Source organism: Drosophila suzukii, chromosome 3, assembly GCF_043229965.1.
Source record: "Drosophila suzukii chromosome 3, CBGP_Dsuzu_IsoJpt1.0, whole genome shotgun sequence".
NCBI lineage: Eukaryota > Metazoa > Arthropoda > Insecta > Diptera > Drosophilidae > Drosophila > Drosophila suzukii.
Window position 1 is genome coordinate 20854634 of NC_092082.1, and position 15478 is coordinate 20870111.

The window sequence follows — 15478 nt, forward strand, 5'->3', positions numbered from 1 at the left end:
TAAGGAGAATAACAAAATCACTTAGATATCCAATAACTTACAAGACCATCAATTAGCACACCTTAAAATTTAAATGGACTATGAATAGAATTTAAAGTTCTGTTGTCATCATATATGTGGGTTTTATAAGAAGTTATTTAAGTTCTATTTAAATCCAAGCCCTTTAATTATGTTCCTTTTATTTTCTAACATTTATAATTAAGTTTTATATATAATGCCTCAAGCTAACCATTTATCTTAGTGTCATATGAGCATATACTTTTATGCCGGCGTAGCCCAGCGTGGCTTTATTTTCCAGTCCCCAGCCCACTCGATGAGTGCCGTCCATTGTTTTCGCCTCGCTTTGTTGTTGACGAAACGAAACGATCTGTTGAAGTTTGCCAAATGGATGACAGACAAGCAAACCGAGACCCCTAAACCGATCCCATGCGATCCGATCCAGATCCAGATCCAAACCGAGAGCCCCATGTGGCGACCACTCGATCGTCGCATGATATGTGCCTCTATGAAATAAAATGAGATGAAATGGAATGGCTTGGAGGGGGGCACCAATAGTGGCGATTGCTTAGGATATCAAAGGGAATTTCGGTTGTTGAGTGATATTGAAATATATTCGTGTATTTGTCGAAATAAACAAAGGGCCCTGGGGGTATTGCCAACCTAAACATCATAATACATTTTGTAAACTATACAACATATCCATAATATATTGATCTATAATTGAATTATAATGAGTTTTTTCTCCTTTCTCTCCTTTGAACTATTTTATAATTTATGGTGTCAAAGAAAAATCAATTGATACATTAATAATACCTGTAACACATTTATATCTTTATTTGATACTTACTTTTTACATATAAATTAAATAATGTATTATAAACCAATTTAAATTTATCAAAATTATTTTAATATTATTAATTCGAGAGAAATATTTTTTTTTTATCTATATAAAATTATAATATATTACCACAATAATATTCTTATGGGACTTACAAAATTTTATTTCTTATATCGGATTGCTCTATCTTCCTTAGAATTTCCACGCACAACTAGACCAATCTGTATACCCCTTAGATACCCATTAGTTTTATTTTAGCTGCACGAGTGCGATCCTCATTTGGCGCATTTGCTATTCGCCTTGCTTCTGCACATTACTTTTAATCACTCATCATATTGTTGTTGTCATTGTTATTTATGTATCTGGCGATTGTTGTTGTTGCTGCCGTTGGTCGCCAACTAATTTGCATATTAATACCCGCACACCCGAAGCGACTGACTTATCTAATACGAGCACACAGCTGCGCCTATTTAGAGCCGGGCCCAGGGGTGCCAAACCGAGTCCGAGAGCTTGGGTATTCGATATACTACACAAAGGTATATACAAACAAAAATACATAGATTGCCTCTGGGGTCTGGGTCTTGAGGCTGGGGGCTATATCGTAGATAAGAAGCTCGCCAGCGATCGTTTGTTTATACTTCTCCCTTCCTCTAGCTTCCAGTCGAAAAATATTAAGGTAAGGTTACTAACATAAGCCTATATTTTCACATTTATACATAATTTAGGTTTACATTTTTATGACATCTTATTAAATACTTAAAATAAAAACAAAGAACCATTAATATAAATAAGTACTTAAATGTAATGGCAAATTTATAGGAACATAACAAATAAGAAATTAAAATAAGGAATTCTTTTTCTGACTGTTCCGATATGTTAAAATATGTATAATCAAAAATTGGTAGACTCTATAACGCTCAAAGGTTTATGATAATACAAATAAAAGACTTCAAAAACAAGAAATATATTTAAAATAGGATCGCTTATTGAATTCAGGTTAGAAATTATGATGATCAATTTAATATGATCATAATACCGATCAAAAAATACCGATCCCTTTTTTAAAACATTATAGATGAAATGTTTTTTTGGTATTATAGGTGGGATATAAGTCTTAAGGGACCAGGATTTTTTTCTGTGTAGGCCTTTTCAAAGAGGTGCTACTGTTTCCCAGGGCTGCCGTACTTTGTTGCAGCCCTGGCGGTCTTTTTGTTTACTTTGAAAGAGCCCCCTTTGGCATGGTGATGTCACAAGAATAACAAATGTTTTACTTTTTTCTTCTGTTTTGCTTTTTGCCGCTTGGCTCGACGACGGGCACGTTTACGATCACATCGGGGCGTATGTTAATTTTTGTTTTGTTTGCAATCTATTAAAAAAGGCAGAGAAAAAATGATTCCCACTTTCTGCTTTGAGCATTTAAATACAACGACCAAATTAATTCGTATGCCATGTTTGGCGCCTGTTTCTGTAAACCAGCTTTGTCTTTTCTGCCATGCCACTCGGATTAAAAAAACAAACAGCACACCATACTATTATTTTTACAAAGTCTATGGCCTAAGCACTGGGGATCGTGTTGGGAAGGGGCCCAGCTATGGGTTAATTAATGGACAGCATGCGCCAACCCTATATGATCATTTCTCCCAGCAGCAGGGAAAAAGTCGAAGCAAATGGAAATCGATTACTTAAACGATTCTCTGTAATTGATTAATCATAATTATGCAATGCTTGTGCGGAGAGATACACAACGTGAATCTTTTTTGAACGTGTTTACATATCGCCGTGGGTTATCGACAGCAAAGGAATACTTTGGCCGGGGCATACAGAAATAAGTAAACAATTTCAGAGATGGGTATATCTATATGTCACAAAAGCGTGGGTGTTGAAATGGGAGGATCTGGCCCACAAAGAGCCATAAAGAAAATCTCATTAGCATGCACCCGAGATTCAGTACTTAAAGAAAGCGTCATTCTAGGGTCAACAGGGTGCAAATTCATCCACCTGCAGTAGTCAGCAAATTACTTAATTAATTTAATGCAATGGATTCAAGAGTATTACATAAATACAAACAAATAGCTCAAAATGTATTACAAATTTAACTATAAGCTTCAATGCACATTCATTTCTTAATAATATATTGAATGCAATTTTGCAGGTATTTTGTTGAAGACTGTTGGTCTGTTTGTACTTGCATTTGTGACGCATTTCACTTTTGGCACACTTACCATTTCTCAATTGAATCAAAGGATTTTAAAGAAATGTTTAATGAACCCGCTGCCAATGTATATATGGGAAATATATTTAAATGCACACGTGTACTCTATTATTAAGAATACATTTTAAATAAGATTCCTGAAAGAATTAAAAATTATCTACTTAACAGCTCATAAACAAGCCTAACTAAAAATTGCCGAGGAAATGATTTGGGCTTTAGACCTTGAATCAAGTGCAATGTGGTACTTTGTAATTCATAATAAATTAAATCTGGGAAGAAGACCTCGCCATTGTTGTGGCTTTTGACAACATTCAAGGTTTTGTCCAAGGCCAAAAGCGTTTGAAAAACAATTGTGGATTGGTTAGACTGCTCTCGAAAACAATTTCCACTAGTTAATTTATTCATTGGAATAATACAAATTAGATAGGTATCTTATGGCCCATTAAGACCTCTAAAAACTTGTGGCGTCTTGTTTTCTTCACAATTTGAAAATATTTAGGAAATGTATAAGTGCTGTCTATATGTCTGCGCAGACTATTTAGACCGATAAACTGATTGACGCAATTCCATTCCACAAGAGAAGGATCGCTGCGACTTGTTGGACATATGGAGGATTGGCATAATGAATGACTTTGTTTACAGCCAAATGTATCTCATGGATTCGCACGCGTCGAATGGCATTTCGATGGGCTGGCAGGGGGAATTCGACGATGGTGCGGCGTGCCAACGATTTAAGTTTATTTTTTTGGTGGGATTCTAGTGATATCAATAAAAAGAACTAGGCCATGATAAAGAAGCATTCGCCCCGACTGTTTGTTTATAATTGTTTATACGATTTGCAGACCGTACAACTTTTCCAGATAGCGCGCAATCTATTTCCATGGGGAACCAGATGGGCAAGGCCGGATTATTATGGTGGGGCGGCTGCGGGGCCTTGAAAAGCACACAAACATCCCGTCACACATACTTTCATATGTAGTTACACTCTTACTTCTGCACTGAAAAAATTAACAAAGTTGTGCTTAAATACAGCCGATGTAGAATTCGGATCTTAGAAACCATCTTTATAAAGTCGTAAGCAAGAGATAAACATTTTCAATAACTTTTTAAGATAAATCTGTAAAACACATTGGATATTACAGTGTAAAAGTATATATTTAAATATTTTTCGAAAGTCATTAGATTTCTCCAAATTAATATATATTTAATATTGAATTATTGGTTAATAAAAATATCTTTTAAATTAAAACAGAAAATACTCGTTATAAAATTTAAGAACTACCATAGTTCAAGCAAATTATTATGGTTTCTTCATTCCGAAAAATACCTATTTGGTGAAAATACCTGCGAAACTGTTATAGTGCAGGGCAATACCCTTAGGGTATATACATATTTTTTAGAGTGTACCCAAACTCACACTTAGATTTGCTCACATTCGGTGCTTGTATTTTGCAATTAGATTAGAGAACCCAAAAGACGTCGCAATAAAACATGAACAACACAACCTAAACCGGCAACAGCAACAACAACAACAGCGCGAAACAAGAAAAACAAAAACATTAAATGGCGATTAAAAGTAATTTAGATAAAAACACACCGAAAATAGCAAGAACAAGCAAACAACAATGAAATTAGCAGAGTGTCTTGTTCTGCCTTAAAAATGGGTTGGGGTATCCACAAATGGGCAATGCACTTGGTTTGGGCAATGTATTATTCATTAATTGATAAATGTATCTGAACTTGAAGTGGAATTTGTGATAAGGAAGTTGGTCATATCTAAACAGATACGGTCTTGAGACTTAAAGAATAAGGAGAAGCTATTAAAGTAAGTTACGGAATATGTTCAGGGCAATACAATATAATTGTACCTACACATTGAACAGAAATATTTAAAGAATGTATTAGGACAACTGAAAAAAAATGGTATAACCAAAGATAATATAGATAATTTAATATAATATGGTCTTTGTTTGTTACAGTTTCAATTATTTTTATGCTTGTTGACTAAAACATCTTTATTAAAGGCCTAAGTAGGAACTTATATTACACTAATTATATATTCAAGAGAGTGATTAAACATTTTCCGGTCTTTTAATTTGTATTTTTAAGGGAAACATGCTTCGTGGCCAATGGAGGTCTTTAGGAGGACCAGGAACCAAAGCCATCGTGCCATGGGAGTTGGGGCAACAATTGTGGTTGGGCCCTGGTGTTTTATGTGGGGCTTGGGACCAGCAAGAGTCGGGAGTCAAGAGTCGCCCAGACTGATAATGGGCGCCAGACTCGCAGACTCGGAGACTCGAGGCGACCGACGCGCTTAACTGATTTAGTTAATTGTATTGTTTTTCAATTAAAGTTCGTATTAATTGAGCAAACAGCGCGACAGAGCCGGCAGATACTCCCCAGTTTGGCCTGGCGTGACCCGTAGTTCCATTATGGCGATAAGATAAAACCGTGCAAAGGCAAAATCCGTGGGCAAACAGCGATACTGATACCGAAAGCCTAGCAGAAACTGAAACCGAACTCCGGAGCACTGGAACTGGAGATCTGGGGGCTGAAGTAGCGCCGCTTGTGTTTGCACATTGATAAGCGCGATGTGAAAACATAAACAAATATTTATGCGCCTATTTATGCCCATCCCCAGCCATCCCCCGTATAACCAACACCTATATATATAGTCTTGTATCTGTAGCCGTTGGTTGCCCGGGCTCTGGTTCCTATCTGTATCCGTGCATATTTGCAGCCGTTTGTGGAAACACTTAATTTGCTTATTTACTGCACAAATATTAACACTCCGGCCCAAGAGCCAGAACAAGTTGATCTCGGACCCGCGGAGAAAGACCAGTTGACAATCTGGATGTGATTAATCTCGGATTAACGTCACGGTTTTGCAATTTCAAAAAACAAACGATTAAAGTTATTATGGTACTCGTCTATAAATAATGTTTAATGATATATTACCATAATAAAGGCTTATAATTGGTTAATTTACAAACGGTTGGGATCGGTTTTTCAGCATTAAATGGGATGGTCTTGGCATTTAAAGCACCTTTGTTTAACATATGTGTTGATGAACGCATTGCAGCCGTTATTTAATTTTGAATCTTATTCTCTTTGATATATGAAATACTAACTTTTGCCCTTTTTATGTATTTTGGTGCTGCGTCACACTTTAGAGATTTTTTAGGACTTAGTGTTAAGACTACAACGGAAAGCATCGGACACACAAGAAAATGTGAAAAGTTTAATCATTGAAATACAGTCCACTCAAATTGGGAAATAAAACGTTTTTATTCTACACCATATCTTTGGTCCTTCTAGCCAAATTTAGTTACTGATTAACATGGATCAGTTTAAACTTTTGAAGGCAGCTAGAAGTCGTGCCAAGGCAAGCATTACGCGTTTGCTAACGGCGTCTCAAGATCCACGTGCGGGATCAAAATGGGAGCTTGATGAAATACAAGTTTCATTGGAAAGGCTCAACATCATCTGGAAAGAATTCGAGTCCATCAGCGACCAAATGGTCCTTTTTGACGAAGAGGAAGGGTACGTCGATCCAGCCATCGACAACGAAAGGTACGAGGACAAGTACTTACAAGCAAGCACATTATTTCGCAACCTCATACGCACCTGTGAAGAATCTCAAGAGAATGAAAGAGAAGGCAATAACTTCAGACAATCTGGCAACCCTGACGAGGCCGCATCAATGGCATCAGGAGTGGGAAACGAAAACCTAGTTCGTTTTCTGGAACAACAGCAGCAGCTCAACGAGCGTTTGGCTGAGCAACAAGCAACGCTTTTAAGGGCAAACTCGGCAGCAAATGTATTGCATAATGAACTGCCAAAAATCCACATCAAGCTGTTCACTGGCGACTACAAGGAGTGGCCAGCCTTTAAAAACATCTTCGAGAGTACGATCCATGGCAAGCAGCATTTGACAGCAATACAAAAGTTGCACTACTTGAAAACGTACATCACTGGCGAAGCAGCTGACTTGATTCGACATATGCCAATAACGGATGCAGCTTACGAGGCTGCTTGGACTTGCCTAATTGATCGGTACAATAGACCACGTCACATTGTTAACACTCTGCTGGAGACATTTGTTTCCTTACCTTCGACCGCCAGAGCAGATGTAACAGTTCTGCGCAAGGTGACGGACGGAGCCACCGAAATTGTACGCGGCCTGGATGCAGCAGGGCAAACTAATAGGGACTGCTGGATTATACATTTCATTCTAGCTAAGATCGATGCTGAAACCCGTCGCAAATGGATCGAAGGAAGCCGGGAACTGGAATCTCCGTCTGTGGATGATCTACTAAAGTTTTTAGACCGACGTTGCGAGGAATTCGAGCTCAGCAAAAGTGAGCCAGACATAGACTCCAAGGTTGGCCCACAACATGGCAAGGCAAAGCGATCGTCACACGCCTTAGTATCGATGGAAGCAAACACTTGTGTGAAGTGTAACTCGAAGGAGCACAAGATCTACGCCTGCTCAAAGTTTGGTGAATTGTCAATTGAGCAGAGACGCACATTTGTTAAGGCAAAATCACTGTGCTTTAACTGCCTTAAGCCTGGGCATGTGTCGCGAAAGTGTGAATCCAAATTCACATGCAAGTTTTGCCACAATCGTCACCACTCTCTGCTACATGCAGATATTCTTGGTTCGCAAGCCGCTGTCGCTGCGACACACTCACGAGATGATGAAAGACACATCCCAAGCGCTCCCGAAGATGCTACCGTCACCATCAGCCATATCGCACGGGCACAAGTGGCTTCCACAGCTGAATCCTTCTGCAACGGATCAACAACCGCAACACAGCCACAAGGGATACGGAAAAGTGCATTGCCAACAGCTCTAGTGTTTGTTAGAAACGCAACAGGATCGCACACTACCTGCCGGGTGCTTTTGGACAGTGGTTCGGAACTATCGTACATCTCCGAGCGGTGCGTAAAGGCACTCGGACTGGCACGCTCACCGTCACGAATCTTGGTGACCGGAATCTCATCAATCAAGGCTGAGACAACTAGAGGCTGCAGCACACTGGACTTGCAGTCAAGGATCTCAGATCACACAATGAAGGTACGTGCTCACGTACTCAGCAAAATTACCTCCACGTTGGCAAGACACGATATCGCCGCCTCAGCACTCAAGGCATTCGCTGGCTTTGAGCTTGCGGATTCTGACTATCAATCGTTGGCGCCAGTTGATATACTCCTGGGCAGCGACTACGTTTGGACCGTGTTCACCGGTCAAAAGATGTTCGACAACCAGGGCAACATCATCGCCATTTCGACCATATTTGGATGGGTCATCACATCTATCGTTACTACCGGATGTTCATCTACAACAACAATGCACACGGCTATTGACATTGACGAATCGCTAAGACGCTTTTGGGAGCTGGAGGATGTCAACCAGGAATTCCATGGGAAACCGGAGGACGATGAAGTTGAGCAGCACTTTGTGACGACGCACACTCGGGACTCTAAGGGGCGTTACATCGTCGAACTTCCGTTCAAAGACTCCAAGGAACAGTTTTCAGATACTTTACAGGGAGCGCTAACAAGATTCAGGGGTGTAGAGCGCCGCCTAAAGAAAGACCCCATTCTGCATTCACAGTACGTGCAATTTATGCGTGAGTATCTTCAGTTGGGCCACATGCGAGAACTATCGCCAGAAGACATTGACAAAAAGCCGAGCTTTTACTTGCCACATCATCCTGTAATTACTCAAAAACTACGCGTCGTATTTGACGGCTCATTCAAGGACACGAATGGACGGTCCTTAAACGAAGCTCTGCACATTGGACCCAGCATTCTACGAAACCTTTTCTCGATTTGTATGCGTTTCAGAATGTTCAAGTTTGTCTTCTCAGCAGACATCGTCAAAATGTATAGACAAATCTGGGTGGCTGCCAACCATTGTGGCTTTCAACGAATTGTTTGGAGAGAAGATGAAACGACTCCTATTAAACACTACGAACTGTCCACGGTAACATACGGCACATCCTGCGCACCATTTTTAGCAGTGAGAGTCCTGGATCAGTTAGCTCACGACCATCAACACGACTTTCCTACCGCTGCAAAAATCTTGAAGGAGCAGTTTTATGTGGACGACGTACTGACCGGAGCACATACCGAGGAGGAGCTCATTCGCAATCAAAATGAGTTGATCCAGTTGATGAAATGTGCAGGCATGGAACTTGGTAAATGGGTTTCCAATTCATCACTTGTCGCTGACAGATCTCTCGCTACAACCGAAGTACAAGGCAAAGGATCCAATTCTACAGCAAAGGTTCTTGGCATTCATTGGGATCCAGAAGAGGATATGTTATCCTACAAAGTTTGCCTCACAACAAATCCGCACAACACCAAACGCCAAGTGTTGTCAGATGTGGCACGCATTTTTGACCCGCTGGGTATTCTGTCGCCAGTGGTAGTGCAGTTCAAAATTCTGTTCCAAGAATTGTGGCTACTCGATCTCGGCTGGGACACGGAGCTTCCTCCAAAAATTGCGGACTGGTGGAATAAATGCCGTAACGACCTACACTTCCTTCGAGATCTACGCCTGCCACGATTTGTCCAAAACAATGAAGATCACATGGAACTGCATGGATTTTCAGATGCATCCATCAAGGCATATTCCGCAGTCATCTATAGCAGAGTGGTGCGAGCAGATGGCACCGTATCAGTTTCACTCATTGCAGGAAAAACCAGAGTTGCTCCGCTGAAGCAGCAGTCTCTACCACGTCTCGAACTGTGTGGCGCTTTGCTACTGAGCCGACTGTTCTTATCAGTCAAGGCTGCGCTACAACACAAGGACATTGAAGTGCATGCATGGTGCGACTCAACCATAGTCTTGGCCTGGCTTTCACATCCACCATCTAAGCTTAAAACATTTGTAGCCAACAGAACCTCAGAAATTCTCGAAGCCTTACCGCGCAACGCATGGCATCATGTAAACACAAAGGAGAATCCGGCGGACTGCGCCACACGAGGAATGCTTGCTTCGGACCTGCTCCATTTCGACTTATGGTGGATGGGACCTTCATGGCTGCAAGATCCAGAAATGCTTGCGGTAAAGATGACCTCTAAAAAGTTCTGTTCTTCCCTTTTAGAAAACCATGGAAAAGAGGAAGTTAAGACCACCGCATTAACCGCACAGGAAACCTGCTTATTGTCTCCAATCGAAGCTTTGACTCAACGCGTCTCGTCCTGGACAAAGCTGGTACGCGTTGTAGCTTACGCCTTGCGCTTCATCCAAAAGACCAAAAGACCAACGCTGGCAAATGGAAAGATGCTCACCTTTGAGGAGATTCAGGCTGCTCGCATTCTTTGCCTGCAAGAGGCTCAGAAATGTTTCATGGAAGACCGCAAACTACTGACGGAAAACAAGCCACTTCACAGCCGCTCCCAGTTGGTGAAGCTCTCGCCGATTATCTGCAAGGATGGCCTTCTTCGAGTTGGTGGACGACTGGACAACTCACAATTACCAGCTGATGTAAAACACCCTATACTGCTTCCCAAGTCGAACCGCATCACAAGATTGATTTTGGAACACGAGCATACGACAAATCTTCATCCAGGAGTTTCTGCACTTTTTGTAATTGTTCGTCAAAAGTACTGGATCTTTGGTGCGCGCAACCTGATAAGAAATCTGGTTCACAACTGCATCAAATGCTTTCGCCAACGTAAACTCACGGAGCACCAATTCATGGCCGATCTACCAGGCATCCGTATAACAGAAGCTTTACCCTTCCAGCACTCAGGCTGTGATTACGCTGGACCATTTATACTTAAGGAAAGGAGAGGGCGCAATCCCCGAAAAACTAAGGGCTACATATGCCTCTTTGTTTGCCTGGTGACATCAGCCATACATTTGGAACTGGCCACCGATCTTAGTACAGACACATTCCTGGCATGTCTTCGGCGATTCATGTCCCTTCGAGGAAAATGCTCACAGATCTTCAGCGACAACGGGACGAATTTTGTTGGTGCCAAACGGGCATTAGATGAGATGCAGCAACTTCTATCTTCGCAGGAGCATCAACGCAATCTAACACAATCGCTGGCCAATGATGGAATCAAATGGAGTTTTATACCTCCCCATTCGCCACATTGGGGAGGGAAGTGGGAGTCATCAGTACGTTCCGTCAAACTACATCTGCGTCGAGTTGTGGGAAAAACTGTTCTAACCTGTGAACAAATGCAAACTCTTATTGCTCAGATCAGTGCAGTGGTGAACTCGCGACCGCTATGCTACACACCTGACACCGACATCACCTACTTGTCTCCGGCCCACTTTTTAATTGGGCGCCCATTTACAACTGTTCCAGAGGGAGATCTGACTCATTTGCCGATCAATCGTCTGGACTATTGGCAGCACTTGCAATCGATGTATCAAGGGTTTTGGAAACGCTGGCACCAAGAGTATTTAACATCCCTGCAGCAACGTCAAAAGTGGAGCAACAAGGAACGCAACATCGCAGTAGACAATGTAGTCCTCGTCAAGGACTCAAATCTCCCTCCAGCAGCTTGGATACTAGCCCGTGTTGTGGAAGCTCATCCTGGACCAGATGGACTTGTACGCGCTGTAAAACTTAAGACGTCTACTGGAGAGATGACCCGGCCCATCACCAAGTTAGCAGTACTGCCTAATTCTGAAACATTGTTTCAGGGCGGCCCGGGATGTTGATGAACGCATTGCAGCCGTTATTTAATTTTGAATCTTATTCTCTTTGATATATGAAATACTAACTTTTGCCCTTTTTATGTATTTTGGTGCTGCGTCACACTTTAGAGATTTTTTAGGACTTAGTGTTAAGACTACAACGGAAAGCATCGGACACACAAGAAAATGTGAAAAGTTTAATCATTGAAATTATATTATTATTGTTATTATAAAAACATGGTATAAAAATTCCCTGATTGTTAGTCCATTATAAACTTCTTAGATGAGAAAAAATATTACCTTTTTTGAATACAGGTGCTTTAATTTAAAAAAACATTCCCAGCCTGTCAAAATTGAACAAAGTTTATGTGCCTTTTTATTAAACATTGAACATCCATTAAACCATTAGACAATCGGTTGATAAACAAATTTGAATACAAATGAACTTTTAAAATTTGAATTGACTTCGATTGTTTTAAGTGGCATGCAAATTTTGAGTACAAAAATCTGGTAGTGATTCAAGTTTGGCGAAAATGATTTTTAATACTGTGTGACAAATCGATGCTGATGGCCTGAGAAGTTTATAAATACAGAGATAATTTAAGACACCATTCGAAATGGCTCGTAAAAGCACAAAAGTTTTACAATTTGTGAGTGCAAGTCATCGGATACTCAGACTTAAACTGGTTAGATATTTGATTGCCTGGCCGGATAAGTCGATTGTTCGCTCATTTCGAATGGGGAATGGGGTAAAAAAAAGGAGTTGTGTGTGATTGCAGGGCAGATTGTTTGGGCCCTGCTATGATAACAACAAAAGTGGCTCCGAATTCGAAATCAATTAACGCAGAGTGCTACTGGGCATGACAAGAGCGTCAATATTTGCCCAAAATAATGACTGACAAATAAACAGAATGAAAATGACACTCACACGCAGACCATTTTGGGCCCTGGTCGATGGAATTGACCCGTTTGGTCAGCGGAAACGAATCGAATCGAATCGAATCGAACCGAAACGAAACCAAAACAAGACCCAGCCACGCCCACAAATTTCCAGTATTTGCTTAAGCAACTCGTCGGATGTCACAAATGTGTCAATATCCAAAAAGGAAAGTTACGCGTCCATATTGAACGAACAACACACTCTGTCCGTCGAATCTATTCAACGATTTTTGTTTATCTGCCAAGTTTTTCTTGGAGGGACAAACATAAGCAAAGTTTTCCAAGAAGTTTCCGTAACTTTTCCCTGTTTACCGCCGAGTGACATGCTAATGTGGCCAGCCGACACTGATAGCAAGAAGGCCTTGGCTCGGTCAACATCTATTTACCATTTACCATTTACCATACCATCTGAATGGGGGGCTGCAGTGTCCACTGCATTGTCCCTGGTGTTGGCCAATATTGAATATATGAATTCGGAAATTAGTGTCGCAAGAATATGGCTGACATGTTTATTCTGACCCGAGACTCTTCCCAAGAGGAAAAACAAATAGAAACTTGTGTTCTGTGCGGAGTTACGGACCTCTAAATTATTCATTTTGTTCCGAGTAACATGACATTAAGCTGTACAGCTCTATGAATTATGTTTGAGTTTAGTTGCTAAAGTAATTAATTTTGTATGTTTAAATAAGAGGGGAAAACTTACTTATGTCCCCAAAATAAATAGTTTGGATGAGTCAATAATATAACTACTTAAAAATTAAATTTTTGTATTCTTTTTTTACACAAAAATAATAAAAGAATATATAAAAACGAGTAAAAAACAAACCAATATGAATTATGTATGAGTTTAGTTGCTAAAGTAATTAATTTTGTATGTTTAAATAAGAGGGGAAAACTTAATTATGTCCCCAAAATAAATAGTTTGGATGAGTCAATATCATAACTACTTAAAAATTAAATTTTTGATCCCTTTTTTGACACAAAAATATTAAAAGAATATATATAAACGAGTAAAAAACAAACCAATATGATATTAACAAAAATATGAATAGCCCAAGACTCGAACTATCTTTCAGGTATGTTGTTTTTAATAAATCTTGATTTTTAAGGAAGTCAGATAAATATAAAAATTCTTATATAGTCGAATTTATGATTTTAAAAACATAAACATAAAAAATATATAAAATAAACATTTTTAAAGTAAACAATGTTGAGTACCTTCTTTATACACATTATTTACTTGCTTGATTTATATGATAGTCAAGATATGTGTGGAACTAGACTGTGATTTGATAATGTTATATGTTAGTGCTTTATCGCAAACATATATTTTTGAAACACAGCCAAAAAGGTTCCACGGAAGACCTCAAAATGTTCCACATCATTTGGGTGGATGTATCTATATGTTAGGAATTTGATTTGCTCCGCATATATATTTACATTTATTTGAGTGTTCCGGGTGGCTGTGGGCCTCGTGCGGCATATTGATAAAGAAAATTGGAGGCGGGGGGGAGGAACTCCGATATTAATGGAATTTCTAAATCAACGGATTTGCATTCCATTCCGCAGCAGCGAGGACGACAGCCCAGGAGCGCAATTCATTCATTCGGGATTAGCTGGAGCGGTCTCTCACTTCCCGTGGATGTGGATGTGGATGTGGAAGTGGATGGCGGACGTACTTGTGGATGTGGATGTGGGCACGTTCAACGAGCCTCATCATAAATCTTTGGGCATTTTTACTATGCAAGGACCGAAACTGTATTTTAGCCAAAAGAAATTAGAAAAACTCCCGGCCAGGGACTGAGTTATTGCTTACCTGCTGCCAGGACCCTGCTTCCTGTGTCGGTGTCCTGTGTCCTAGTCAAATTCATTCATAAATTTTAACACCGCTTTAAGTTGGCTGTCAGCCGAAGGTGCGAAAGAGACCGGGGCTCAAGCGGCACTCGGTCGGGCCATAAAAATGTCGCATTATTTTATGCCGACACACGTGCGAGTTCTGCGAAGGACACTTCCGGCATTTGAGGCCCCGTCTCAAGGATACCGCGGAGAATCGCGGAGGAATTCGGGACCGTAAGACTCCGGCCTAAGTGACTCGACTGCTTTGTGGCCAGCTCCTTTGTCCGGGGAATTTGCATAGAATATGGACAAGGTCTCTACTCGAGGTAACATTCTTACCTGCTCAATGGATTGTGCAATCGAAACTGGTGCAATTAACCTCTCTGCTAATTGAGTCGGCGAAAACGAAGGTTATTACTGGAAATCAGCTCAGGGCTATTATGTTTATTGGGGTTTCGATGGAAGGTATTCGGAAGGTTATTATTTCCCTCTATAATGAAGTGATACTTTTCTGAAGAAACTATAAGCCCATAGTTGTTGTCCTACATATAATACAAATATTTTAGAAGTTTCCGATCTTAAAATCGTAATTAAAAATACATATCTCTAATCTGTAGACCCCGACAGCAAATCGATTTGCAGGAACTAACACTCCAAATAACTGATGGATTTTTATTGCATATTGCTTGCCTCAGATATTGAGAGAGATAGACAGACTTTGACATGTTTCAGGTCACTGCATTTCCAGCTGCAAAATATCACTCAAAAAATATTCCATTTCGCCTGTCAATCATGCAGCGCTTTGATTGCCATGCAATATAGCAAATATTTCTGCGTATGCAACAAATTTGCGCACAATTCGCATTTCGCTTTTGATTGATAACGGCACGCAGACCGAAAAAAACGGGTACATAGATACATGCCCGGCATGCAAATATCGCCACCCCCTGGCCCACCCAAAGAAATCTGCAAAATTGAATCA

General features: G+C 40.4%; 1 protein-coding gene across 1 annotated transcript; it reads left to right on the forward strand.

Moving 5' to 3' along the window:
- The first annotated feature begins 6390 nt into the window (after positions 1 to 6390).
- LOC139353257 (uncharacterized) lies at positions 6391 to 11745 on the forward strand. Its single transcript, XM_070996889.1, has one exon. The coding sequence runs from the start codon at positions 6391 to 6393 to the stop codon at positions 11743 to 11745; it is 5355 nt and encodes a 1784-aa protein (XP_070852990.1).
- The last annotated feature ends 3733 nt before the right edge of the window (positions 11746 to 15478 follow it).

Excerpts from the sequence above, each read along its gene's own strand:
- LOC139353257 (XM_070996889.1), top strand. The coding sequence starts at position 6,391 with ATGGATCAGTTTAAACTTTTGAAGGCAGCTAGAAGTCGTGCCAAGGCA.